Genomic DNA, 26,617 nt, shown 5'->3' on the forward strand with positions numbered 1-26,617 from the left:
AAACAGGAGCACCGTTCATAGACATGTTAAAGATGAGAAAGTGTTCTTGGGTAGGAAAAAGAAGTCAATAGCTATTACAGTCCAGTCCAATATAGTCAAATAAATTTAAAATTTTTTGACATGTATTCTAATAAGGCACTCCATTTCTACTAAATTCCAATGAACTAAAAAATAAAAATAGAAAATTTGCTTTAAATTATACATTTTATTTACTGAAATTTTACAGTGTTATCTTGACATTCATTGTCCAGTGCCCTATTTGCATTTGCACAATCATTTTACTTAATACTAACATTAGTCACTTTTTTTCCTGTAGTTGGTTGGGATCGTAGGTTAAGGAAATCAAATTACTTTGAATAAATAATTACAGCTTTGTGATATTTTGTGAGTAAACTAAACTGATAACATGGGTTTATATAGCCAAAATTAATGCTCAGTGTTTATTTCTTAGCATTTATCTGTTGTGCTGCAAAAGGAGATGACAGTTAGAGGCTTTCCTATTCTTGAAAAAGCAGATTCAATTCAGTAGAAGGCCATTGAAAAAGAGGAAATAATGGTTACGATTTATGACTAACTGTATCATCAGTGTAAATTATAATGGGTAAAATGCATGATTTCTCAGTTATATCTTATTTTCCCTCAATGTTGTAATTCCTAATTCATTCAGAAGCACTTACTGAATATCTACTATGTTCAAGGTACTTTTCTGAGTGTTGGGTTACAAACATGGATATGGTACTCCTGACTTTTCTGAGCTAACAGTTTTTAGGCATATGTGTTTGATTATAAAATTAATAGAAAAACTGATAAAGCTTTTTTTCTATTCTTGTTGGACAAGAAATACTTTATTTGTCACACTATATTTTGGAAAATCAAATTGGAACAAGTGTAGAGTTAGAATGCCTGGCAGATCTATTTCATGTTTCAATTAATAAAACAAGAGAATGGGCAAATAGGACTAATATGAAATAATATATGCAGCAGAGTGAGAAACATGCTGGGATGCAATTTCTTTAGATTCTTAAACAGATAGTACATTTATTATTACTTTATCCCATAATTTCCATGTGCTTTTTGTGGAAAGTCTTCACCCTGTAAGAAAACATTAAATGATCGTTCTGAGTTTGTGCTGATCAAAAGAAAAGAAAAACAAAAAGTAGAGGCAGATAAACTCTTGTTTCAAATCAGTTCATTTTTGGCATATTTCTCTGATAGAGACATATTTTCTCCAACTGTATAATCAGCACTCTGCATTTGTTGTGTTTGGAGCTGAGAAGAGTCAAATGCAATGATTATAACTTACATTCCTTCCTAGTTTTCTTCGGGTAAAAGTGTGTTTAGAAATTTGTCACTTGTGCTTGTACTACTGGCTCACGTGCAGAGGAAAGGAGACTCCATATTTAGAAATGGTCAGTTCAGAACACGCTGTATTGAGCAACTGGTGTTTTGAATCTTCAAGCATTTTTTTTAAATGAACTCAACCAAAACACGTGATTACAAATTACAATTGCTTTTCATTGAACTATTACCTCTTAGATAAAAATATATTCGGTAGCCAGAGAGGAATAAAAAGTATAAAAATGTATATTGAAAGGGAAAAGGCAAATAAGAAAAGATTGTGAGAAACATCTTTCCAGTTGTCGTAGCTGCTTATTTTATGCACATATATAACTAATTACTAAAGCTTCATTCTGTGGGGAGCTTTAGAACTAATGCTGTTTGGTGACTTTTTTCTTATAAGAATTAAAATTGGAATCCTTTATATTTGAGATGAGCTCCTATAGTGCTTAAAGCTGCTCAGTAAATCAGAAAAAAAGCCTGCCTTTTAGACTTTATTATTATCTTTAGTGACAGTTTCTGACATGCTACATGTCATAGAAATTAGCAATTTCTATCTGTTAAAGGCACACCTACGGTGCTTGTAAACTACCTGCAATGTTCTGTTGTAGGTGGTGTTATATGCCCAGAGTCAATGTTAGAAAATGATTGCTATGGTGAATATTTTGAATTTTAATAAAGTTTTTAAAGTGTTGTAGATGTTTAGGTATTGAATTTAAGTATGCGAAAATATTTGGCTTTTAACTTTCTTGTGTTAATATGTGGCAGGCTTTTCATCATACATTTTAAAGGAAGCTTTCAAGACAAATACATTTTAAATAGGACAGAAAGTTTTGATGAGGAGGACAGTGACTGTTATTACAGAGAGTAAACATATAAAACCATCTTTATGCATTTTATTCACAGTTTGCAACAACATGCTGGAATGTAGAATTTTTACACAAAGTACCAGAACTTAGAATTCTATGTATTTTAACATCTTTTCTATTATAGATTTATTTTTACTCGCTTATAAACACAAATTTTGCAGATGGTCTTGTGTATACCAATAGCTACTCTGTCTAGACCTCTTTCTCTTGGAAGTCCACACCTTTAGCTTCTACCCAACCTGTGCCCATGTGTGCAACTGTAGGTTAAAAAGGTTTAAGACCCTGTGGTTCAAACACATAGGAGGGAGAGAAACTAAGAAAAAGAACAACGGAAGACAGACCTTCTTCAGGCACACATGTAGGCAGACCTTGTTTTCCAATGTTGGCATTCTGTTTCAGAAAACATTTTCCCTCACGCTGCTTGCATTTCTTGCCTTACTCATGGTTCTGCTGCCTGGATTTCCATGTTTAGGATTTTTATGGCTAAAAACATCCTCTTCATTTTTCCTAGGTGTAATCCTATCTAGTTGTTTGAAGGACAATCAGTTCACATATTCAGATGTACATACAGGGTGGGAAAAGGAGGTTTACTGTTTGTATGGAAAATCCTATCTAATAAAGAGGGAGTATACTAATTGACCCTTATGCCATTGCAAACATGGAGGCGCCCACAGCCAATAAGGAGGGAATATGCTAATTGACTGCCCCGCCCTCAAAGATGGCTGCACCCACAGCCAATAAAGAGGGAATATGCTAATTGACTGCCCCGCCCTCAAAGATGGCAGCGCCCACAGCCAATAAAGAGGGAATATGCTAATTGACTGCCCTGCCCTCAAAGATGGCAGCACCCACAGGTACAAGATGGCGGTGCCCAGTCCTCTCAGCCCCCCAACTGCCCAGGGCTGGCCCGAGGCACAGGCAAGCCTCAGATGGTGGCTGCCCAGCTGCCCAGGGCCACCTGAGACTCAGGTAACTAGGGCCAGCTGAGGCTTACACTGACGGCAGTGGCAGCAGTAGAGGTGTAATGGGACGTCGCCTTCCCCTGATTGCTGGGTTGCCTCCCGCCCCTGAGGGCTCCTGGACTGTGAGAGGGGGCAGGCCAGGCTGAGGAAAATTCATGCACTGGGCCTCTAGTAATCCTATCTAATAAAAGAGTAATATGCAAATTGACTGTACCTCAACTACACCCACAAGCCACACCCACCAGCCAATCAGGAGTGAGTATGCAAATTAACCCAACCAAGATGGCTACAGCCACGGAGTGAGCAGGAGGCTTGGGTTTCTCTGGCAATGGAGGAAGCCAAGCTTCCTGCACACCCTGCCCAGCCCTGAACTCCACTCAAAGTTACAAAGTTTCAATTATAGAATATAAATAAATCCCAGATACCAGGGCCTCCGCTTGGGTCGCTGGGGGGGGCGTGGCCGGCCTGCAAACCACCACAGGCCCCTCACCCAGGCCACCCCATGCCCCAAGGGAACCCCCAACTTGATCCGGGACACCCTTCAGGGAAAACCAGCTGGCCCCCACCTGTGCACCAGGCCTCTAATCCTATCTAATAAAAGAGTAATATGCAAATTGACCATCACTCCAACATACAAGATGGCTGCCCCCATGTGGTCAAAGATGGCTGCCCCCATGTAGACACAAGATGGATGCCACAAGATGGCCAGCAGGGGAGGGCAGTTGGGAGGGACCAGGCCTGCAAGGGAGGGTAGTTGGGGGCGATCAAGCCTGCAGGGGAGGGAAGTTAGGGGTGACCAGGCCTGCAGGGGAGGGCAGTTAGGGGTGACCAGGCCTTCAGGGGAGGGTAATTAGGGGCAATCAGGCCGGCAGGGGAGCAGTTAGGCATCAATCAGGCTGGCAGGGGAGTGGTTAGGGGGTGATCAGGCTGGCAGGCAGAAGCAGTTAGGGGCAATCAGGAAGGCAGGCAGGCGAGCAGTTGGGAGCCAGCTGTCCTGCATTGTGAGACGGGCAGTCAGACATTTCTCGAGGGGTCCCAGATTGGAGAGGGCGCAGGCTGGGCTGAGGGACACCCCCCCATACACGAATTTTGTGCACCGGGCCTCTATTATAATAATAAGTAATAATACAAGTACAAACTGTATTCAAAACTTTAAACCTACTTTTGCCTGACCTGTATTAGTATCGATGAGTTTATGCAGTGAGAACAACTACATTGAAATGGATTATTTTAGGAGGCAAACTCAGTAGTGATTGTGTTTAGAAAAGAAGTGTCTATGTGAGACGGTGGGGTGGGAAGGGACAAAGACAAACTTATTTCATATCAAAAATTTGCCTGAAGTCAGTTCCACATCCAGAAAACATAGAGAAAAACAAAAGAAAATTAAAACCCCATATTCTGCCTTCTAGCTCTGAATACCCTTTCTTTTTCCAGGACTCAGGTAAGTTCTGCAGGATTTGAACTGTGAAACCTAAATACTATTGATGTTATTACTTTTATGGAAAAAAAAAGAAAAAAAAAAAAGGTGGTTTTGCCCTAGCCAGTTTGGTTCAGTGGATAGAGTGTCGGCCTCTATGTAGACTGAAGGGTCCCAGGTTCGATTTGGGTCAAGGGCATGTACCTCAGTTACAGGCTTGATCCCTGGCCCTGGTCAAGTTATGTGAAGAAGGCAACCAATTGATGTATCTCTCTCACATGGATGTTTCTCTCTCTCAGTCTCTCCCCCTCCTTTCCACTCTGTCTAAAAATCAATGGGAAAATATCCTTGGGTGAGGGTTAACAACAAAAACAATAAAAAGTCTTCTCATATCAAATAACAAATTATTATTTTTTTAAACACAATTTAATTTTAGTTTTCCAAATGCTTGCTATGTCCCCAAACTAGAGTCAGGACCTCTGGTACCCTGTCTTTTAGGTTCTGGATGATGCTGAGAAGTAAAAAATATGTGTTTTATCTGTATAACACAATTTGCAATAGAAACCAGTAAAAGAATAAGACAATAGAGAAAAACTAAATAAAAAGAAAGTGAGCCCCATGAATTTGGGTATCCTATATAATAAAGAGGTAATATGCAAATTGACCCTCATGCCCTCCCACAAGATGGCCGCCCCCATGTGGTCAAAGATGGCCACCACAAGATGGCCTACAGGGGAGGGTAGTTGTGTATGATCAGGCCAATAGGGGAGGGCAGTTGGGGGGGACCAGGCCTGCAGGGGAGGGCAGTTGGGGGTGACCAGGCCGGCAGTGGAGGGCAGTTAGGGATGACCAGGCTGGCAGGGGAGGGCAGTTGGGGGCAACCAGGCCTGCAGGGGAGGGCAGTTAGGGGCAACCGGGCTAGCAGGAGAGGGTAGTTATGGATGACCAGGCCAGCAGGGGAGGGTAGTTGGGGGGAGACCAGGCCTGCAGGGGAGGGCAGTTAGGAGGTACCAGGCCTGCAGGGGAGGGCAGTTGGGGGTGACTGGCCCAGTAGGGGAAGGCAGTTGGGGGTGACCAGCCCAGCAGGGGAGGGCAGTTGGGGGTTACCGGGCCTGCAGGGGAGAGCAGTTGGTGGCGATCAGGCCGGCAGGAGAGCAGTTAGGCATCAATCAGGCTGGCAGGGGAGTGGTTAGGGGGCAATCAGGAAGGTAGGCAGGTGAGCAGTTGGGAGCCAGTAGTCCTGGATTGTGAGAGGGATGTCCGACTGCCGGTTTAGGCCCGATCCCACAGGGGATCGTGCCTAAACCGGCAGTCGGACATCCCCCAAGGGGTCCCAGATTGGAGAGGGTGCAGGCTGGGCTGAGGAACACTCCCCCACAGTGCACGAATTTTGTGTACTGGGCCTCTGGTCCTCTATATTATTAATTCAGAGGATGCTCTAAAATTTTAATTTATTCAAAGTTAGTGGTTTTGGGAATTTTAAAAGAAACCTTTAAAATCCTCAACAAATGGAAGTCAAAGTTTAGTGATATTCATTTGAAGATAGGAAAGAAAACAGATTTTAAAGATTTCTTTTGGTAATATAAAAGGAGTCCAGGAAAACAGGCAACTAAATTTCACTAGTTTGTTAGATATTAGGATTTATAATGGTTAGACTGTCAAAATGGGTGGTAGAGTGCACTGGTTAGAAGAATGGGCCTTGGACTCAATCAGACATGAAACTGGCTCTACTCTTTCAAAATTAGTTATTCCAGGGCAGCTTTTAAAAAATCTCTGTAAGCCCCAGTTTTCTCATCTGTAAAATGGTTATAAAAAGAGTATGTATTCATAAGACTTGGGAGGATTAACTGAAGAAATTCAGATAGAGTGCCTAGCACAGTTTCTGGAACATAGTGATTGCACAACCAAAAAAAAAGTGATAATTATGATTATCACTGTTAGTAATTTGTTTGAATTTTTGACTAGTTATATTTGTATTCAATTTAGAAAGTTGACTGTTGTCATCCATATTAGTATTTGAGGATTTAAAAGTAAGGATTAGGTAATGATATAAATATTACATGCATTTGTAAATATTCCTTAATACTACTATCACTTTTTAAGTGAACTGATGCTTTTGTCAATTTATATATATTTTATATTCCAAAATCTCAAATATGCAATTTTACATGTAGTGTGTGCAAGATTTTAAGTGCCCTGATTTTATTAATGGTATTTGGCTTGTTTTTAAATTTGGTCGATGGTGCTATTGGCTCTCTCTGATGTCAAATAAAGTCAACCTCCTTTATTTGAAACTATTTTCTATTTCTATTGAGATATAATGAAGACAGATAGAAACACATATTTGAAGGAATATCCTTACAAGATCCTCTGTTGTACAAATCATGGAAGTACAGAGTATGAAAGATAATGCATCAGTTATGACAATTGGGACACCTGATCAAATGTTCAATCAATCAATAACAGTATTTAATTTGATAAAAATTAACCAGAGTGTTTAAAGTATTTGTCACTCTCTGTCCATTATCATTTAGTGATGACAATTTTAATAGTGGACTCATTTTGAAATCTTGAACATTTGATCTAGTCCAATTACTTAGTGAGAATAGGTTATGAACTACTTTGTATTTATCTAACTGATTATTTAAAAAATGTAATGATGTAAACTTTTGCACACAAACATTAAATTAGTTAAACTTCTAGTTGTTTTCTTAAAAATAGGAATATGGTAAACTCCAGATAGAAAAACCAAAGTTAGGATAAGTATTATTTTCTGAGCATTTATATACTTTCATCTTTCTCTTTTTTTCCCTACCACATTCTCTCTTTGTCTTTACTTATTTTTCATTTGGAAATGGTTTTGGTGAACTTAGCTACAGATTATGGGTTCCTGGCTTTCCAACATTCACAATTGATTGGAAGGGGAGATGCTTTTTCATATAAATTAACTTTATTTTTGCTTTATTTTAGTCCTAATATGATTGTTGCTTTGCTTACTAGATAGATCTTAATACATAGTCTCATTACTTCATGCATTCAGTCGGTGTTCCATAAGTGTTTATTGGTTGTACTGAATGTAAAAAACAATGTGCCAGTCCAGAAAGAGTTGAGCAGTGCAATGTGATTCTATTTCTATACTCAGAGTTCGTCTTCTGAACAAGGAAGTGATTCATCCACTCATAATAAGATATAAAGTCCCAAGAAATTTTAAAAAATGAAAATAAACTTTAGAGAAAGGCAGGTTGGTCTGTGGGAAATTCAAATGCATTGTGTATTCTTGTGTATAAATATATATTTTACAAGTTACTGCAAGATATAACCAACCTTTAACTATACATCCCTGCTTAATGTAACTTGATTTTTTAAAAAATTTCAGATCTGAGTGTAACATAAATTGCTAAATGATCCTGAACTTATTGTTTAAAATCAAATACTTTACAGGGCATTAATAAAGTCTAGTTTCAGAGATATAGACCATCAGTGGTACTTGAAGGCATTTAATCTTCAGAGAGCTCTATAAGAATTGTTCATTTAATCTTGTTATTGAAACTATCATTTTAAAAATGCTTTGATAAATTACATCAAATAAAGACGGAAGTCAACATGCACATTTGTCTTAAATATTATAAGATCTGATTTAATTATGGTCAATTTGGTAGGAGAGAGAAAACCAACATAATTTCAGAAATTCACACAGGTCACTCTGGGATACATATTCTTTGACATGGCCTTTGTAAAATCTCTTTATAACTTTTTGATTTACCTTGTTCTAAGAAATATTTTTTTAACAAATTTCTATTTTCAATAGACTAAATCTTTAAACTACTCTCATACTTCTCCTTGATGCTTGAATCGTTTTGCAGTGATTCTAACAGAGGTGTGGCTAAGAACCAATAAAGAGATTGTAAACTTGGTAAAGTCCGTAATAAGATCTGCTTTAAAATAAGTTCTTACAGAACTGCTGGCAGAGAAAACAGATTTGAGGGTTTTGTGTTTTTCTTTGACCTTCCATTTTGGTGGCTCACTGTTCTCACTTCCATTTCAGATCCACCAAAGCTAGAGTTATAATGTGTTTGTCTTTTAAGTTGGAACATTTTTAGCTATGTATTCCTTTAGCAAAACTTTATATATTTTTTCCTTTATAGTCTTGTTATCTGGATTATGTCAAAATATTTAAAGATATTAGTGATTTAAGATACTTCCCATGCTAGAGTACACTTTAACCTTTGACAGAAGTCTTCAATTCTTAATTCTTTTTAAAGAAAATATATTTTTATTGACTTCAGAGAGGAAGGGAGAGGGAGAGAGAAATAGAAACATCAAAGATGGAAGAGAATCATTGATTGGCTGCCTTCTGCCTGCCCCACACTGAGGATCGACCCTGCAATTGGGCATGTGCCCTGACCAGGAATTGAACCATGACCTCCTGGTTCATAAGTCAATGCTCAACCACTGAACCATGCTGGCCGGGCTTAACTCAATTCTTAATCGAACAATGGTACTCCCTTCTCAGTGGATAAGATAAAATAGCAGAGCCAGAGGAGGTATTTGGGTATGGAAAGTTTTTGGGATGCTATGGAATCTCTTTGGTCATTTCTGCATTTAAATAGACCTCATCTAGAATTTCTCAGATATTAAATTTTACTACATATGTTTCCTAATCACTAGGTGAAAAATGGATTCACTGGGAAACTGTCTAAAAACAGTTGCCCCCATTCAGAGATGCATAGTCAGCAACAAAAATTCCCTCAGTTGAACCAGCTGATTTTTAGAGTCTGACAGTTTATATTTTCACTGTTGTTAAAGAAAGCACTGAAAATGTTATTTCCTGCTATAGTCCTTCCTTCCTGTTCTAGTTATGAGCAGGAGATGCTAGAAACCACTGTACATGCATTATCTGTTTTCAACTCCTGTCAAGAAAGGAATGTTGTGCAAAGATCATCTGGAGTTTGTCTGACTTTGATAATGTAGTGCAGAGCAGTTCTAAAAATAAAGACAGGATTGTTGTGTCCATTAAGAGCAGCCTATTTCATCATTGTTGTTTTTCACTTGTAGCCTTGTGCCTTGTATGGCGGTTTCTATTTTTCAGAACAAGCTAAGAAGAGCCATTCTGTGTCTTTGCTCTGGGAATGCGGGTACACAGAGTCTGTGTTTCTGAGAATAATATTTGGCTCAAACAAGGAGCCAGTGTCCTGCAAGTGTCATGTCTGATACATATAAGCAATCTGAGCATTCATAGGGATTGAAGCTTTACAAAATAAAGTCTTAGAATATGTACTGAAAAACAATACAAATTTCCTAAGAGCTTGGTAACTGTGTATGTGATAGTTAATAGATTTTTCTCTGCCATCTGGTGAAATTAAGGGGAGGACTCAAGATTATTAGTAGTCTTATAATTCACATGTTATAATTTAGTTCTATATCTTGGTCTTCTCTGTTTCCTTTTTAGATACTAGCTCGGTCATGCACTGAAATTCTGGAATTGCATCCCTCAAGTGTATGTGTGGGGGGTAAGTGGTTAGAATTTAAAAATACCATGTAAGAAAATGTATTTTTTTTCCTAGTTAAAATATATGATTTGAAACTCATGTTGGAAAGAGAATAGCAAAATTAACTTTTTTGGCATCTTTGTCTGTAAGAATTTTTAAATAATTCCTTGAAATATTTCTATTTTAAATTCAAATTTTTAAGACTGGAGTGTTATTTTAAATAATGAACATATTGTGTGACAGGCTTTTAGAGTCTTCTGTATATTTAGTTCATGTTTGAGACCTTTCCTATGACAAGTAAAATAAAATATGAAATTTTGTCTTTTATCTGATTATACAGACCGTCATGGATCTGTAGATTTTTAGCTCCATGCTTTGATAACCAGGCCAAAGGCCAGTATTCCACCAGCTCAGGGCACATAAGGAAGTGACTTAGGGCTTGATGGCAGGAAGGAAGCAGGTGGCTTCTTTAGCTGGTGCTAAGTACAGACTCAGGTTTTAACACATCAAAGCCATCCTTACCCAGAGCATGAGTCTCTTTGGCCTATTCTATTTCTCATTCATGTCTGACCTGGAGTTCATTTTAACCTGACTTTACTTAGAAAAGGAAAAATAATTTGGTGGGGGAGGAAATGTGCTGTGACGTTGACCATCAGCCTCCCAAGAGCAGGACATGGTGTTGACTTCTGCACCTTCTAGTCTCCTTAACTAATGATTACTGAGCTGTTTAGGAGGAATAGTGCATTGGACCATCCCAGCAGTTTTATAATTCCTGATTCACAGATGGGGAAATAGGCAGAGACAAGTTTCGTATTTGCTATTAGTAATTGTCTTATCAGACCCCTTTGTCTGACTGACTCTAAAACCCATGTCCTCTTTTTACCGAGTCATATTTTAATTATTACTGCATTTTATTTTAACTTATGAGTAAAATTCTTTTTATAACATATTTAATGGCCTGTGAGATGGCAGTATTTTCTTCCATAGTTACTTATTATGTATGTGTTAGATTATGTGTTAGATAGGAGGTGTCTGAGGGGATTGAGAGCCAAACACTATTAAAACAGTTATATCATCTTGCAGCTAAGCAGCACACATTTATTTGCCAATCAAGATTTTAGATGTTAGCTTTTTTTTTTCTAGCATATTATTTCACTCTCTAACATTAAGTGACTGCTCCTGTTATATACATAGAGTACAATAAGTTAAGTCAACTTAATTTAGTGACTGGCCATGGATAATCTGTAGTCCAAAATGCTTTACCTCCGGTGAGTTATAAATTTGTATGCAATAAAAAAAATGAATGTGGGATTAGTAATGTGACGAAGCTGTTCAAGAACTCTGCATGGTGTGTCATACATACATAGATTACAGAAAACACAACACATGACAGTTCTAAGAACCAAAGCACAGGAATCATTGATGTTCTTTACATTCTCATACCTGAAAATAGAGAAAAACAAAGAGGTTTTATTTCTTCTCATGTTTTCCTAAGCAGAGAATTTGGGGAAGTTTGTATGGTATATAATATCTCCACTTTTTCCCTAAAGGGTCTAAGAAAGCAAGGAGAGTTGGAAATAGAGCCATGTCTTCTTTGTTATTAGTTGGCTGAATAGTGTGAAGAAATTCATTCTTTCTACCTTCATATTTTCAAATTATGTCTTTTTTTGTGTAAAGCAGTGATTAAAATGTTTATTTTTCTTTTTACTTCTAGAGGAATTTCAAATCGTTTTGAATGGAAGAGGATTCAACTTGGGCAGTCGCAATGGCAGTGTTCTCTGTACTTACACAGTAAATGACACCTACACCAAGAGTAGGTCCCCATCACCTGTGTTGCTTTAATATCTGCTGAGCAAGTCAGCGTCAGATGATTTCCTCTTTTCCCCAACTGAAACCAACAGTCCGATGTTTTTTAACAAAGGAAAGGGAAATGAAGTCCCATGATAATAGAAATAGTAATAATTATTTAACTGTTATTTAATGAAGGCAATGTTTGTTCATAGCTTAATACATGTTGGATGCCATTCTGAGTAGCCTCATTGTACAGACGATGGACTTGTGGCTGAAAGGCAAATAACTTGCCTGTGGTGACACAGTCAATAAAGGGCAGAGCTGAGAGTTCAACCCAGTTTTGCTGTCTGTGCTCTGTAGTGACTACAACTGCCTGATTTGACTGCCTCTTTTTCTAGATTTATTTCTCATCACTCTTGCTTGAAAATCTAACTCACTTGGACTACTCTACTACTTATTGTCACTTGTTTTCTTTACCCAATTTTCCAATAATTTGTCAATTAGGTTTTTGAGACAGGCTTTTTGTCTTATATATATTTTATATCCCTAGTGCCCACCCAGCATAGTGTTTATTGATAATTATCATATTTACGGAATTGGGTTTTATTTTTCCTAGCTTGGCTTTTAAAAAAGCAGATTAGTATAATGTTTTTATCTTCATTCTGAGAAATACTCCACTTACATGATATTAGTATTCTGAGCATTTTGGGTATCTGTTAAGACATTTTTTCCTCATTGATGATTATAGCGTCTTCTAAAATTTATACTGGAAGGCATATGCTACAACTCTGAACTCCGGTAGAATTATTTCTTGAGAGGTTCATCTGCAATTTTGCTGTTTATCTGATGGTACTAAACACTCCAATTAGCGTAGCTTTGGCTGCACACACAGTAACTAACTGTTCAATATGCGTTTGTTGAATTAAAGTGGGGATGATCTCAGCATGATAAATGTCATAATGAATTTCTTTTCTATTAAGATCATCATTTTGGTAAGGCAAGACAATAACATTTTTTAACAAATTCTCTTAGTGGTAGGTCCCAAAATTGAAGAGGACAAATGATTTTATTTTTATTCAGTAGTCTTCTGTACCTAAGCATTAGCTTTATCTAACTCCTTTTGATTACATAGCTGAATTGATTTTACTACAAACATATCTTATACTTAGCTACATAAGAGTAAGTTTATTAAAGTAAGTATTCAAACAAATAAGTAGAGGTAGATTATATTTTCATCATTCCCATTCTAGGATTATCCATTTGATCATGTAATGTGTGAATATTTATAGTCTAGGTCATTTCCTCACATATTGTTAAAATTACAAGGGAAACTTAATCATGCAGCTTTATAAAATATAGAAATATAGATTTTGTATTATAGATACAACTGTTTTATTAAACTCTTGAAATAAATTCATCCTCTTGGACATTCATCTTCATTTTCCCATCATTTCTAAATTCTGTTTTTAAATATATATACCATTTATTTAAAAAAAGCTAAGGTATTTGACAAATTAGATCATAATTTCATAGGGTCTACAAATATATGTGAACTTAGTCTAAGTAAAAATGTCATGATTTATAATTTACTGATACTATGTATCAATGAAGTATATAACCTCTATTTTTAATTCTTTTTTTTCTTCTCCTCTTTCTATAGATGAGTGTCTGTTTGTTTTTTCATGCTAGTATATCTTATGTTCCATACTTGAACTCTGATTGTCTTTGCCCTTCATATTATTAATAAAACTGAGATTCATAAAACCCTTTACCAAGTCTATGGCATTTTATTTTCCAGGTGTAAAGCCAGTAAGTGTGGAGGGTAATTCTGTGCTTTGTCCTGCACCTAGTCTGAATAAAGTTGGAGAGTAAGTACTTCATTAAAAACATTTTAAAACATTTAAGCTACCAATTATTAGGGAATGGTGACAGATGTACATTGGTTATTTTATTGTATTTTTTTGTATAGTTTGAACATGAAATAGCAAACCCTAAACAAACTACTCTGATTAGTACTTCGCCTATACTCTTAGTTTAATAAAATCTGTTATATCTTATTTCTTAACTATTGATTAAAAAACTCTATAAATATTTATCTGGGTGGGTTTGAAAGCTATTGTTAGAGCCTTTAAAAAAATCAGAGCCACAGCCATTATTTTGAACTTCAGAGTATGTAATTTACCCATGTACACACACACACAAGTTCCAAAGTGAGATTTTGACTAATTGCTATAGTTTTTAAATATTAAGATTACAGATAAAAATGAAAATGGCTCAATAAGGCACACCTCAGACTAGGAAATACTTTTGCTTTAATTTGTTTCTCAGTCCTGTGAAAGTCTATATTCTTACGTTCTTCAGTTAAAAGAAGGGATATTTAGTTTGGGAGAAGACCTTTATTTGAATCACCTATACACAAGTAATTTTACTAGTAATTTATTATTTCCACTTACGATTTTTTATATCCTCTCTATTAAGAAGGAAATGATTGGAAACACTTCAAATATTCCCTAGCCCAATAGTACTGGATACAATATGCTTATGATAATGAATAGGATACAGTTTTGTGGTTTTTTTTTAGGATCACTTTCAACAGATCTTGAGCCTAGAATAGAGAAAGTAAAATATACAAGGCCCCAACCCAAATTCTGGATTAGTGTTCAAATAATGAAGATTATATTTTTCTCTATGGAACCCAAGAGAATCATGTTAGTAGTTTGAAGTTTACCTGAGCACTTATCTTCTGTGGATGCATAACTATTCAAGATATCTATTGAACATCACTTCGGGTCACCTAAGTAAATCTGGGCAGTATCAGCTGTCTCTTTTAAATTGATTGAAGGAGTGCAAGACTATCAGACTCTTTTTTTTTCTTTCTATAAAAATAGTTATTTTCTGTGTTATGTAATAATCTAGTTTTATGGATAACATGCTCCTGACTCTATCAGACTATGTCTTGGAATTTGAAGCAGATCCATTTTGCCCAGAGCCAGCTTAGCCCCAAGTGCACAGTGAGACTCCACGACTTTCTGAGTAATCATATCTGTGTTAGCAGTGATACATGTATGGACTTGATGTTTGGTTCTATTTTAACAAATCTATAATTCCATATTGATTCTCCTGATCATTCTCCTCCATCTGCTCCCGTAGCTGTCTTTTCTGTCTTAGTCATTGGCAGCTCCACCTTTTTTTGTGGTTCAGGTCAGAAACCTTTGATTCATTAATTTTTTCTCTTACATGCAGGCCATCAAAGAACCTCATTAGCTCTAATTCCAAAATATGTTTGGAGTCCAATCCTTCCCCACCACCTCTACTGATACCATCCTAGACCAAGCTACTTTCATCTCTTGCTTGGTTTATTAGCCTCTCCACTGGTTTTTCTGCTTCTGTTCTTGGCAGGAGTGATCCTGTTAAAGCACTTAGAATCGTCCATAATGAGTTCCCCATTCCACTCACAGTGAAAGTCGAGTCACTGCAATGTTTTACAAGGTTCTACAGGATCTGGCCCCTCCTAAGTCTCAGACTTCATTTTCCTTTTGCCCTTTCCATTATGGTCACACTGGCCTCTTTGCTGTTACTTAACCACGTCAGCTTACTCCCATACCAGTACTTTTACACTTGCTGTTCCCTCAGCTTGAAATGCTCTTCCCCATATGGTTCACTCTCTCACCTTCTTCGTCTTATTCAGAGGCCTTCTTCTTAGTAAGCTCTTCTTGGTCACCTCATGTGACAATACAGTCTTATTGTGTCTCCTTCTTGCTAGGGTGAATTTTGTTTGCCTTGTTTCTCGCTGTATCTCTAGCACCTTACACATGCCTAACCTACAGTAGATTCACTAGATATTTGTTACCTGAAGGATGAATACATTTTTCTCCAATACTTTATTTACTACTTATATAAACAGTTAAAAGAGCACATTTGGTTGCTGGGGGCAGGGCCTCTATCGGTCGGAGAAAAATGATCAGATTCCTATTTTGGAAGGAATGCCATTTAAGAAAGCAGAAAACTATCTTGGATTTCTTTTGAACATTTATATCCATTTATTTGGGAGCTTGCTCTGCCTGTAAACTCACAACCGATAAGGCACATTGTTGCAAGATCCTGGGGGCTGAGGGAGAGAGACCAATTTGAGGATCCTGGTAAAGGACTAAGTGAGAAAACTTCCTGTTCCTCCCTCCCTCCCCGGACTCCAGGAGCGAAGAGCCACAGGTTTCAAAGTCCAGGTGGCCTCCTCTTCACCCCACCCTTGTTATCAAGCTTCTTTTAAAGCAACACATCTTTAAAAATTAAGTTCTTCTGTTTTTGTTTTCTGTATTTTTTTTTTATCATACGAGTCCAAAAAACAATGCTTGGGAATTCATTCTCAAGAATTCATGTAGAACAGGTGGCCTAGATTAAAGCCTTGGCAAGATTCTTGGCCAAGCCAAATCAAAAACCCAGCAGATCATGCACAAAGGCAACAGTTCCGGTGAGAAATGATGAGTTACTTCTGTCGGGTACAGGATCCCAGAGTTGGTCAGTTTAGGAGCCAAGGTCCTTCTGTCCTTGAAAGTATGAAACCAGGTCTGTGCCAGCTCAATACTGCTGCTCTAGGAAGCAACGACAGCTACAGATAATTGAAACACACACAAGAAAAAAAAAACCCTGTTTATATTTCATTGAGTAACAAGGAGCTCAGAATAGTCTGTTGTGTTTATTTGCCTCTTGCCAAGCCCAGAGCTGCCTCAGGAGAGGATGCTGACTGTCCTTTTCCAGAGAGCCTCTTTTGCAAAGCCATTGGCTGTAGTGACAGGTGTTTCTTCTGTTCCTTTTTGCGGATGACCTACCTCGTCCATAAACCACGGGAATGAAGCTGACAAACTGCTTAGAACGTCTGTGTACAGTTCAAGTGCATGGTGATTTCTGTGATGCTCTTTGTGTTCAGACACCCTGAGGTTACCATATAGGTCAGGTTTCCTCTTGGTGCATGGCCTGACAATTAAGCTGATTGCAGACAGATTATTAGCACACTCTGTATGCCATGGATACGCTCTGGAGAAACTCTCATCACTCTGGACAGTGCAGGGCCCTTGACTCACCTGAACCAAATGACCATCAGTACATTTTCTAACCTGTGCTTTCTGTGTGCGAATCCCTTCTCCCTCCTGCCAGGAGAATGGATGCAGTACCCCCAGATGTGCCCTCTAAATGTTTTTCAATTTGTCATTTGCTGAGAATAACTGAGGAATAATGGTATTTTATCTTTTAATTCTTTTAAAAAATTTTTATTGATTTTTTTTACAGAGAGGAAGGGAGAGGGATAGAGAGTTAGAAACATTGATGAGAGAGAAACACCGATCAGCTGCCTCCTGCACACCTCCTACTGGGGATATGCTCACAATCAAGGTACATACCCTTGACTGGAATCGAACCCGGGACCCTTTAGTCTGCAGGCTGACACTCTGTCCACTGAGCCAAACCAGTCAGGGCTATTTTATCTTTTAATTCTAAGAGGAAAACTTGGTTTGGGGATTCCTTCTTGTGTTGTGTTTCTATTATCTTGGATTTTTAATAGTAGTGTCTACTTAAGGAAGACACCTTACTTTCTTCTCCAAAGTAATTATAAAATGCAATATGCCTGGTCTGTCCAAGATACTGAATGAGCTTTCTTTAGAATTTGCCTTTGGGCATAGCCTCCTTTTGAAGAGACTACCATAGAGACTGCTGATAGTCTTTAGTGACTTGTAGATAGGCTACATTCAGGAGATGTGATTTTTAAAGATCATATAGTGCATAATAAATATCAGACATGACAGGCCATCCTTGTTTGGCTTGTGACACTAATATTTCACCTACAAGCAAACTGAGATTGTTTTGGGAAGAAGCTTTGTCTAACATAATTACTTTTGATCTTCTTTTTCTTTTTTGAAATCAAGTACATGATGCCACTGAGGCAAAACTTGAGAAGATTTTATTTGTTAGTGTATTCGGTATTTAGGGACATCATTATTTTTTCTACTAAGTATGTTGCAAGTAATTTGGAGCTTTCCTTTGCCTTGACTTTTCTTCAGATGCTTTTGTATCTCTCTTCTGAGATTGGATTAAAATAAACACAGCTGAAACACTCTAGCCTTGTAAGGTGACGGATGCTTAATATGCTTGCTTAATTATCTTTTGGCTAAGGTTTCAAACCCATTAAGTAGCTAGTTAGTCTATATTTCAAATGAACACATCTGGCCCAGCAATGAATGAAGGTTTTTCCTGTGTGAGGGTGACAGATGTGGTGATGGTTTCCCCTGTTCCCTCACTTAAATAATTAACAACAGGCTGGTGAAGTAACCGTAGACAGACAGTCTCAAAGCCAGATGTGTAGTCTTAGAGCTGGATCCATGGGCTTGTGCCTCATCTCATTAGCCTACTCTAACAGTTCCTTTCTCATCTTTATGTTATATTTCCTTGAATTACATTTGTTTGAGGATTATTTCTTGAAAACCCAGGGCTCATGAATTTTGGTTTGCAAGAGGGTAACATGAAATTGTTGACTTGGAGATGATAACAAAGGATGTAGCAGAGTAGTTAGGACATAGATTTGCATTCGGAAATTGATATGGAGTGAACAAAAGTTAAAACCACCTGGGCAAATCTTATGCATGTATATCACCAGTTAGCCTTGTTGAAGTGGTTCTTTGAAGTACTTTCTTTGAGAAAAATCTTTTATTAAATGTCTTTATTTGATAGAGATTTTTAGACTGAGTTGAACAAATTCTTAATATTTAAACAGAAGGTATGTGAAGGTGGTAGTAGTGAGGTTGTTCTTTTCGATTTCTTTCATTGGACACAGTTTAATTTTAAAATGTCACATAATTAAACAAATTATCTTACCAAGAAAACACTGGAGATAGTTTGGAAGCTTTTTTCTGCCAGTGGTGCATTTGCACCGGAAGTCTTAAGTGTGAATAGAAAGGACTCTGTGAAGGTCTTTGAATCCTCCCCATTTCAGGGTAGGCGCCTTGTGTACAGTGCAGGTGTTAGCAGTGTTTTCAGGATGGGCTTATTCTCTGACCCTTGTTTAGTGAGACATCAGCAATAACACAGCTGCTCTGCAATAGTTGAGATCTCAAACCTGTAATTTGGCAAGAAGAACAGAGCAAATTGGGTAAATATACATAAACACATTGTGAAGAAAGAAAAACAGAACAGAATAAACTGGAGCCTTATCCTACAGCTTGTTTGATAGAGATTATTTAAGGAGGCATATGGTATAGTTAAATGTGCTTTCAAAAATGTTGGCCAGAATCTCTGGCATATATGAAATAAATATCTAATTCAGATGAAACTGATAGTATTAGTTCTCTTAAAAGGCAGTGTGGGGAGACACTTGACAGAGTGTTTTTAGTAAGAAGTGGAGGAATATCAGCGAATGTGGAAAATTTTAATCATCTGGTGCTGATGGGTCATTGAGATGAATGGTGTGGTAGACCTGGGATTAGAGCCTGAGTTGATAATAGAATCTTTTTTTTTTTTTGTATTTTTCTCCACATTGTTATGTTTCTAATATAATCAATTTTCCTGGAATAAATTGATTAATTTCATTACTCTTTCTTGGTTGGACAAATTCAGCCTTTAACCTACCTTCTTACATGAACACTTCTTTTCAATATACCTATGTATGTACATCTATACAATCTCTCACTCCATTGTCTCAGTAGGCGGTGATACAGTCCCAACTTTATTCTTCTGTTTTCTCTAATGAATGAGACTTTGATTTGTTTATTTTTTATCATGGATACCAGGACATTCTTTATGTCTTTATTTTGGATATAAACATTTATGCATTAAAGCTGAGGACCCTCTCTGTTTCTCTATTTTGCTACCTGCCCTTCAGTGGTGGAACTTTTATCTTGTCTTCTACATGGTGTATTGCTTTCTTATTATATAAAAATGTGATAAGTTTACCTAATCTGCATTGTATTTCTATTTTAAATATTATGTTCCATTCTGGAAATTGTCTTTTAAGAGGGATAACAATTTAAGCCAGTCTATAGGTGGCCAACAAGATGTTGCCAAGTATGGAAATATTAAATAGGATGAACTTTAAAATTCTGGCAAAGCTGGATTCAGGAGTGACACATCAGCTCTGTGCAAACATCAGGTCTGGTCTGTCATGTAAGAGATAGATTTGACTTGTTCTTTATTGCCCCAAGTAAAGGAGAAAGAAAGAGTGAAAGGTAAAAGGAGGCACATTTCAGTTCAATATTGGGAAATCTTTCTAACAATTAGAATTATTTAGAGAGTGTTGGTAACTAAAGTGTTCAAAGAGGGACAGCTATGTGATGAGGTAGAAGATATCCTTAAATATGTATGTAAAACCTCTTATGTATCTGCTTCTAATTTTTATATTATTGAAGCTTTTGCTATTACTAAGACATTTGACATTTTTTGGATGAAAGGCACTAAAAATTGAGTGATTATTTCTAAGTGCCATTTTTGTATTTTATTAAAATATGCAAATCAGTTAAAAAAGAGGTTATTTTCAGTGTAATACTGAAAACATTTACTATACAACATAGCTGTTATGTGCCATACATCTCTGAATATAGCTTTGTTTTTCTTCTGAAATCTAACAATCTTCCTGACAATAATCTTTGTTTTTAGTTATATTTTGAGATATCTCAAAAAGAAATTACTTTATTTAAGAATCTTTTAACCATATTGAAGAAAATATTTTAGACAAAACATTAATTTATATAAATTCATAACTAGAAGTGAATTCCTCAAAGTATTCACAAATATGAAACTTCATTTTGCAACTTTTAATCTTTATTATTCATAAAGCTAACTTTTAAAAAGCTCTGCAGAGTATTTAATAGTAGCACTTAATTTCAAAATACCTTAAGTCACCTTAATTTTAATAACTTTTTGAGTAGTTGCCAGTTTAATTTTCAGTATGTGCAAATTGGAGGTAAATTATTTATTACTTCCAGCAAATGTCTTTCACAATTTTATTTAATTTTTTCACCCTTTTTAATGGATTATAAAATGGCAGTCTTTTATTGGATATGCATAAAGTCAGTAGCAAATGAATACCTTGCAGATAGGTTACTATGGATTGAAATGTCAATCATATTTCATGGAGTATGAAATTTCTCAGATCAGAGTAGCTCTGACATATGGCACTGAACTATTCCCCTGTTTTGGAATTGTCATACATCTTTAAAAATTAAATAAAAGCACTTTGACCATTAGGCCTTATTAAATTTTATTTAATTAATTATATATCACAATACTATTTAATATTTTCTCATATGGAATAAATTTAGTTTTGTCACAATTAATTGAGTACCAATTGATGTTAAAATGCACTTCAAACAATCTTTTTGTTATGTTACATTGTTTGGGCTGCTTCTATCCATCTACGTGGGGAAAATTTTTTTAAGTATGGAGTAAAGAGTGGAAGCAATTCTAAACAATGTAGAACCAATTTATAGAAAAGGAACTTGAAAGAGCTGTTAGTTCTCAGCCTTATCTTCCCAGACCACCATGTGTTATCTGTCCTATGGGTTGGTCCTGTCTCAGAAGGTTCTTCCTTGTGTTTCATGACTTTACTTTCTCACCTGCCTGGCTGTTTCTTCTCACATGCCACCTCATGCTCTTCTTCTTGCAGTCTTTTAACTCTCAGTTTTCACCATGATTGCATTTCTGACCCACAAACACCTCCTCTTCTTTTTCTTGCTGATGAGCTCCACATCTTCAGACAAGATCTTTTCCTTAGTGCAAAACCCACTATTCAAATGTCCACTATCCAGATGTCTACTAACTCACTTAGATTTCCCATAGTCACCTTACACTTGAAGTTCCCAAGTTAAACTCATGTATTTCTGTTCAAACCTGCTTCTTTTCCTATGTTTTCTGTGTAAATTTATCCACCCACTTGTGCAAGATGGAACCTGTGAAGTCATCTTTAGTCCTTCTTCCTCACCTACAACCAATAAATGTCCGAGTCCTTTTTATTTTAAGTCCTAAGTATCTCTCAGTTTTTATTTTCACACCACCCTCATTGCCACTATTTTTAGTTCTACTTTGATTCTTATGTGAAACGCAGTAAGATAATCTTAACTGGTCTTTCTACTGCAGAAATTTACTCTTCCAACCCATGCTCTACACTGCAACAAGAGTGATATTTGTAAAACACAAGTTTGACCGTATTTCTGCCTAGTTTAAAAACTCTTAAGACTAATTCCAAATGTCTAAAGAGGCATCCTGGATCTTTCCCCCTACCCCCTTTTTAGCCTGAAGGCATATTTTCTCACTCTCACACTCTGGGTTGCTGTATATTCAATGGCTTTCAGTTCCTTGACTGTTCTTTGCCTTTCTTGCCTTCCAGCCTGTCAAATAGTGCTCCATCTTCTTGAATCCCCTTCTAATCTCTTTTCCTAACTCCTGATCATTCTTTAGGATTCATCTTAGAGGTGAATTCCTACAGGAAACCTTTGTTGATGCTCATGGCAAGGCTGAAGCAGTTGTGTCTCCCACCTTGTTCTCTGGAACCCCTGTGCATATATCTATTTTAGTTAATATCACATTTATATTATAATTGCTTATATGACTTCCTTTCAATTACATTGTAATGCTGTGTATTGGTTTTTTTTTATTATTATTGGTTACTGCAAGCCCTATTATCAAGCACATCCTAGGTTGGCCTATTGCAGGTAATTTATGAATATGTATTTAATTAACTAGTAATAGAATGATTGAGTGATTGATCAAATAAGCTTATTGGAAAATATTCATAAACTAATTTGGAATGCAATTTTAGATTTTAGGTTTAACACACAGCTCAACATTGTTACTTTTGCCCCACCCTGTATGTAATTAAGTAAAAATGACATAGCTTTAATATATTTTTGTTTGTAATAAAAGTTCTATAACTGAGAGTATGGGTTTACTGTCATGATTATATAGAAGCAATAGGAATGAGAAATCCATATATACTAACAGAAGTAACATGAAAAATGACAGAAAACATTAAACTCATATACTGGAGCCTTGGAGTAAAGAAAGTCAAGGTATTGAGTTTGGTTAGAGGGTAAGATGGTTTTATCAATGTGTGTCAGCAAGTGAATAGCATAGTTTTGGACAAAGGTCTTTTCCCAGCAAGCGTGTGTGTGTGTGTGTGTGTGTGTGTGTGTGTGTGTGTGTGTGTGTGTGTTCACAAATATCCCAGCATGTAGTAAATGTTATTATAGTTATAATGAGAAATATGTGACTATAGTGAAAAATTAAAGGAGTGATACTAAGCTCTTGTCCATGAGAGAGATTTAAATATAAAACCCTAAAATATTTACTGAGGATTAAGGTAGTATGTGGTAGAAGTGACTACAGAGTCAGAGAAGTCCAGTATTTGGGCAAGTTACCTTTTAAGCTTCAGGTTACTTATTTGGAAAATTGAGGTAATACTACTTTCTACCTCATTGGCTTACTGTGAGAATTAAATGAGAAGGTAAATTTAATATGGCTTATAGTTAAGAATTGATAAATGCCATAATTATTAATATTGCTGTTGACAGCAATGCTATGATCAGGAAGGTGAGGATTATATTTTTTCAATTGAGTTCACATGTCAAAAGATTCACCAGGTAGCTTTCCATGTCTGTGGAGTCTTTTTTTTTTAATCCTCATCCAAAGATATGCTTGATTTGAGAGAGAGAGAGGTGAGGGAGAACATTTATTGGTCACCTTCTATACATGCCCAGACCGGGAGTCTAACCCGAAAGCCTTTGGTGTAAAGGACTATGTTCCAACCCACCGAACCACACCAGCAAGGCCTCCAGGTCTGTGGAGTCTTAGACAAGTTTTATTTGACAGCAGCCACATTATACTACACTGAGATTTGGAGGATAATGTGCAGTTATTTTGGTTGCCTACAAGATCTCATCAGCATACATTTCTACCATAGAAAAGAGTCAACTTTCTTATAAAACAAAAACTGTTCTACTGATCACTTGAAAAGTGAATCAATATGATTACCTGCAATAATCATACTTTATTATAAATCAAATAATTTTCCCCTAAACTAAAACCATGTCATGTCACATGCTTCTTGGTACATGCTTTAAAGTAGAGGAATTAAGAACTAGGAAAGATTATTTTTGGATTCAACTGTGCTTAGTCTTCAACAAAATAAAACATGGCATTCAGTTTTGCAGAATAAGCAATTAGGTTTAAGTTTTCTTTTTTAAGTAAGCCACTTGGCATTCTATGGTGGAATAGTTCAGAAGTTCACTTAAGTTGACATAAACTCCCTAAGTTCTCATTTTCTTGTGGATTTAACTAAGCTTTGTTTTAAACAGAAAATGTTTTGAAGAGAATATTTTACAAGAAATATTATTAATAGGAGTATTCCTGAATTTTGAAGGAGAATTTTGGAGAAGTTTGCTAGTAGTCACTTTCCTGATGGTTCTCTCTCTATATAAATCCAAACTAAGTTCACATTGAGAAAAGAAACACATTAAGAACTTCTATTTCATCAAGCATGTGTAGTATGATGGAAAGAATTCAAAATTTCTTAGAGTCCTAGTTTTATCACTTTCGGCACGGTAATGAACATTTCTGGGCCTCATGTACCCCATCTGTAAACTGTGGAACTACTTCTTACTTGAAGAGTTATTGTAAGGATTAAATGAGATAATGTCTATAAAATGCCCATGATAGCATCTGGCACATTGCAGGCACTAAATAATAACTCTCATTTCTTCTCTCTGGCATCTTTATTGAAAATTTTACCAGTACCTTGAGATTGTTTCTGTTTAATCCTAACTCTCCTTAACTAACATATTTGGCACTCGATTCAAGGTGTAGGAAGAAATCTTTTAAATCTAGCAAAATTCTACTAATTCAGAGTAATTAAGGCATAGTTTCTGGCTATTACTTTTTGGAATTTAGAATATTTTATGAGGATTGGAGCATAGCACTTTATAGGAGCCAGATTAACAAAATGTTTGCTTTCATGAATCTTGTGATGATAGTAATGTTTAGAGATAGGAAAATAAGGTAAAGGGGAATTAAGGATATTTTATCTCTTTTTAGATTTTTTGAACTTGAAAAAAATCTAATTGTTACAGATTAAGGAATTTTTTCTCCATATCCATGGGGAATACATTCCAAGATTCCCAGTGGCTGCCTAAAACCAGGGATAGTACCAAAACCTATATGTAATCCATTTTTCCTGTACATACATACCTTTCACCTAAAGGGAGCATTTTGCCACTTCTCTTTTGGCATATCCGAAGCACTACTTTTGCACTTCGGGGCCATTATTATATAAAGTAAGGGTTACTTGAACACAAGCACTGAAATACGTTGATAGTCAATCTGATAATGGAGAGGGCTAAGTGACTAAACAGTGGGGAGCATTTACAGCATGGATAACTGGGCAAAGGGATGACTGGGTCCTGGTAGGACAGAGCAGGTAAGAAATTCATCATGCTACTCAAAACAGTATACATTTTAAAATTTATAATTTTTTTTAAATTTCTGGAATTCTCCATTTAATATTTTCAGACCACAGTTGACTGTAGACTTATCTAAGTAAAAACTCAGATAAGGAGAGGATTATTGTAAAAAATAACAGGGATTTCTGAATGTTTCTACTTATGTTAATACTTTTAGGAACAATTAGATCACTTACAGAATTTGCCTCTGGCTAGTCCAGTAGGAACTGGAACTAAGAAAGAAAAAAGCTGGAATAGCTGATCAAAAGCTTGGACTTTTTAAGTAGACTTTCCGGTCAGTTTTGAATTATGTAAGGAAATAAAAATATCCCACAATATTCTAGCTTTAAATTTATTTTTAATTTTTGTTTCTTCATTTTGTTTCAGAACTCTTGATGTTTCAGTGAGCTTTAACGGAGGAAAATCTGTCATCTCGAGCTCATTAGTAGTCACAGCCACAGAATGTGTAAGTACAAAGTTTGCATAAAGTTGCCTTTTAAAAATAGTTCTATCCAGAAATAACTTCCAGGTCCTCAGTGTTGAGCATACTATAGTAAAGAAGGTATCCTATCTAATAAAGAGGGAATATGCTAATTGACTGTCACACCCTCACAAAGATGGCGACACCCACAGCCAATAAGGAGGGAATATGCTAATTGTCACACCTTCAAAGATGGCAGTGCCCACAGCCACAAGATGGTGGCGCCCAGTCCCCTCAGCCCCACCGGGGCAGCAGGTGCATGGCACGGCCGGGCCTGCCCCCAGGTGCGTCCGGCCACTCCGCGCGCCTGCCTCTGGAGTCCCCCAGTCCCCTCCGCCCCTCAGCCGCCCAGGGCGGCCCAAGGCTCAGGTAACCAGGGCCGGCGGAGGCTTGCGTTACCAGCAGTGGCAGCAGCAGAGGTGTGATGTGGGCATCGCCTCTGCCTGATCGCTGGGTCACCTCCCGCCCCTGAGGGCTCCAGACTGTGAGAGGGGGCAGGCCGGGCTGAGGGACCCCCCTCCAGTGCATGAATTTTCATTCACTGGGCCTCTAGTATGTAATAAATGAGATCATTACAAGGAAAAATTTGTATAGAGTTTAAGTTATTTTTTTCCCCTGTGGCTGCGTTTAAAGGGAATTTTCAGATAGTATACATTTTATTTTGATATTTATAAAATTCAAGTCATATTTAAAATAAAAATAAGCTATGAGAATGATTTCCAAATGAAGCATTTCTTGAAATATTAAACACATGAAAAGAATGCTTTTTTGTAATGAAGGTTGCATTATAGCATCTAAGAC

General features: G+C 36.8%; 1 protein-coding gene across 3 annotated transcripts in view; it reads left to right on the top strand.

Annotated features, from left to right (window-relative positions):
* Nucleotides 1–26,617, top strand: part of ANTXR2 (ANTXR cell adhesion molecule 2) — a 149,588-nt gene that overhangs the window by 27,161 nt on the left and 95,810 nt on the right. For all 3 annotated transcript variants that reach the window (XR_013960008.1, XM_080657552.1, XM_080657553.1), the window contains exons 8-11: nt 10,036–10,096; nt 11,790–11,888; nt 13,665–13,734; nt 25,723–25,801. Coding sequence is in view for 2 of the 3 variants with exons in the window: in XM_080657552.1 (XP_080513678.1) it covers nt 10,036–10,096; nt 11,790–11,888; nt 13,665–13,734; nt 25,723–25,801 (309 nt within the window). In the remaining variant the exon portion in view is untranslated. The remainder of the gene's footprint in view (nt 1–10,035; nt 10,097–11,789; nt 11,889–13,664; nt 13,735–25,722; nt 25,802–26,617) is intronic.

Source organism: Plecotus auritus (assembly GCF_963455305.1).
Source record: "Plecotus auritus genome assembly, chromosome: 1".
Taxonomy (NCBI): domain Eukaryota; kingdom Metazoa; phylum Chordata; class Mammalia; order Chiroptera; family Vespertilionidae; genus Plecotus; species Plecotus auritus.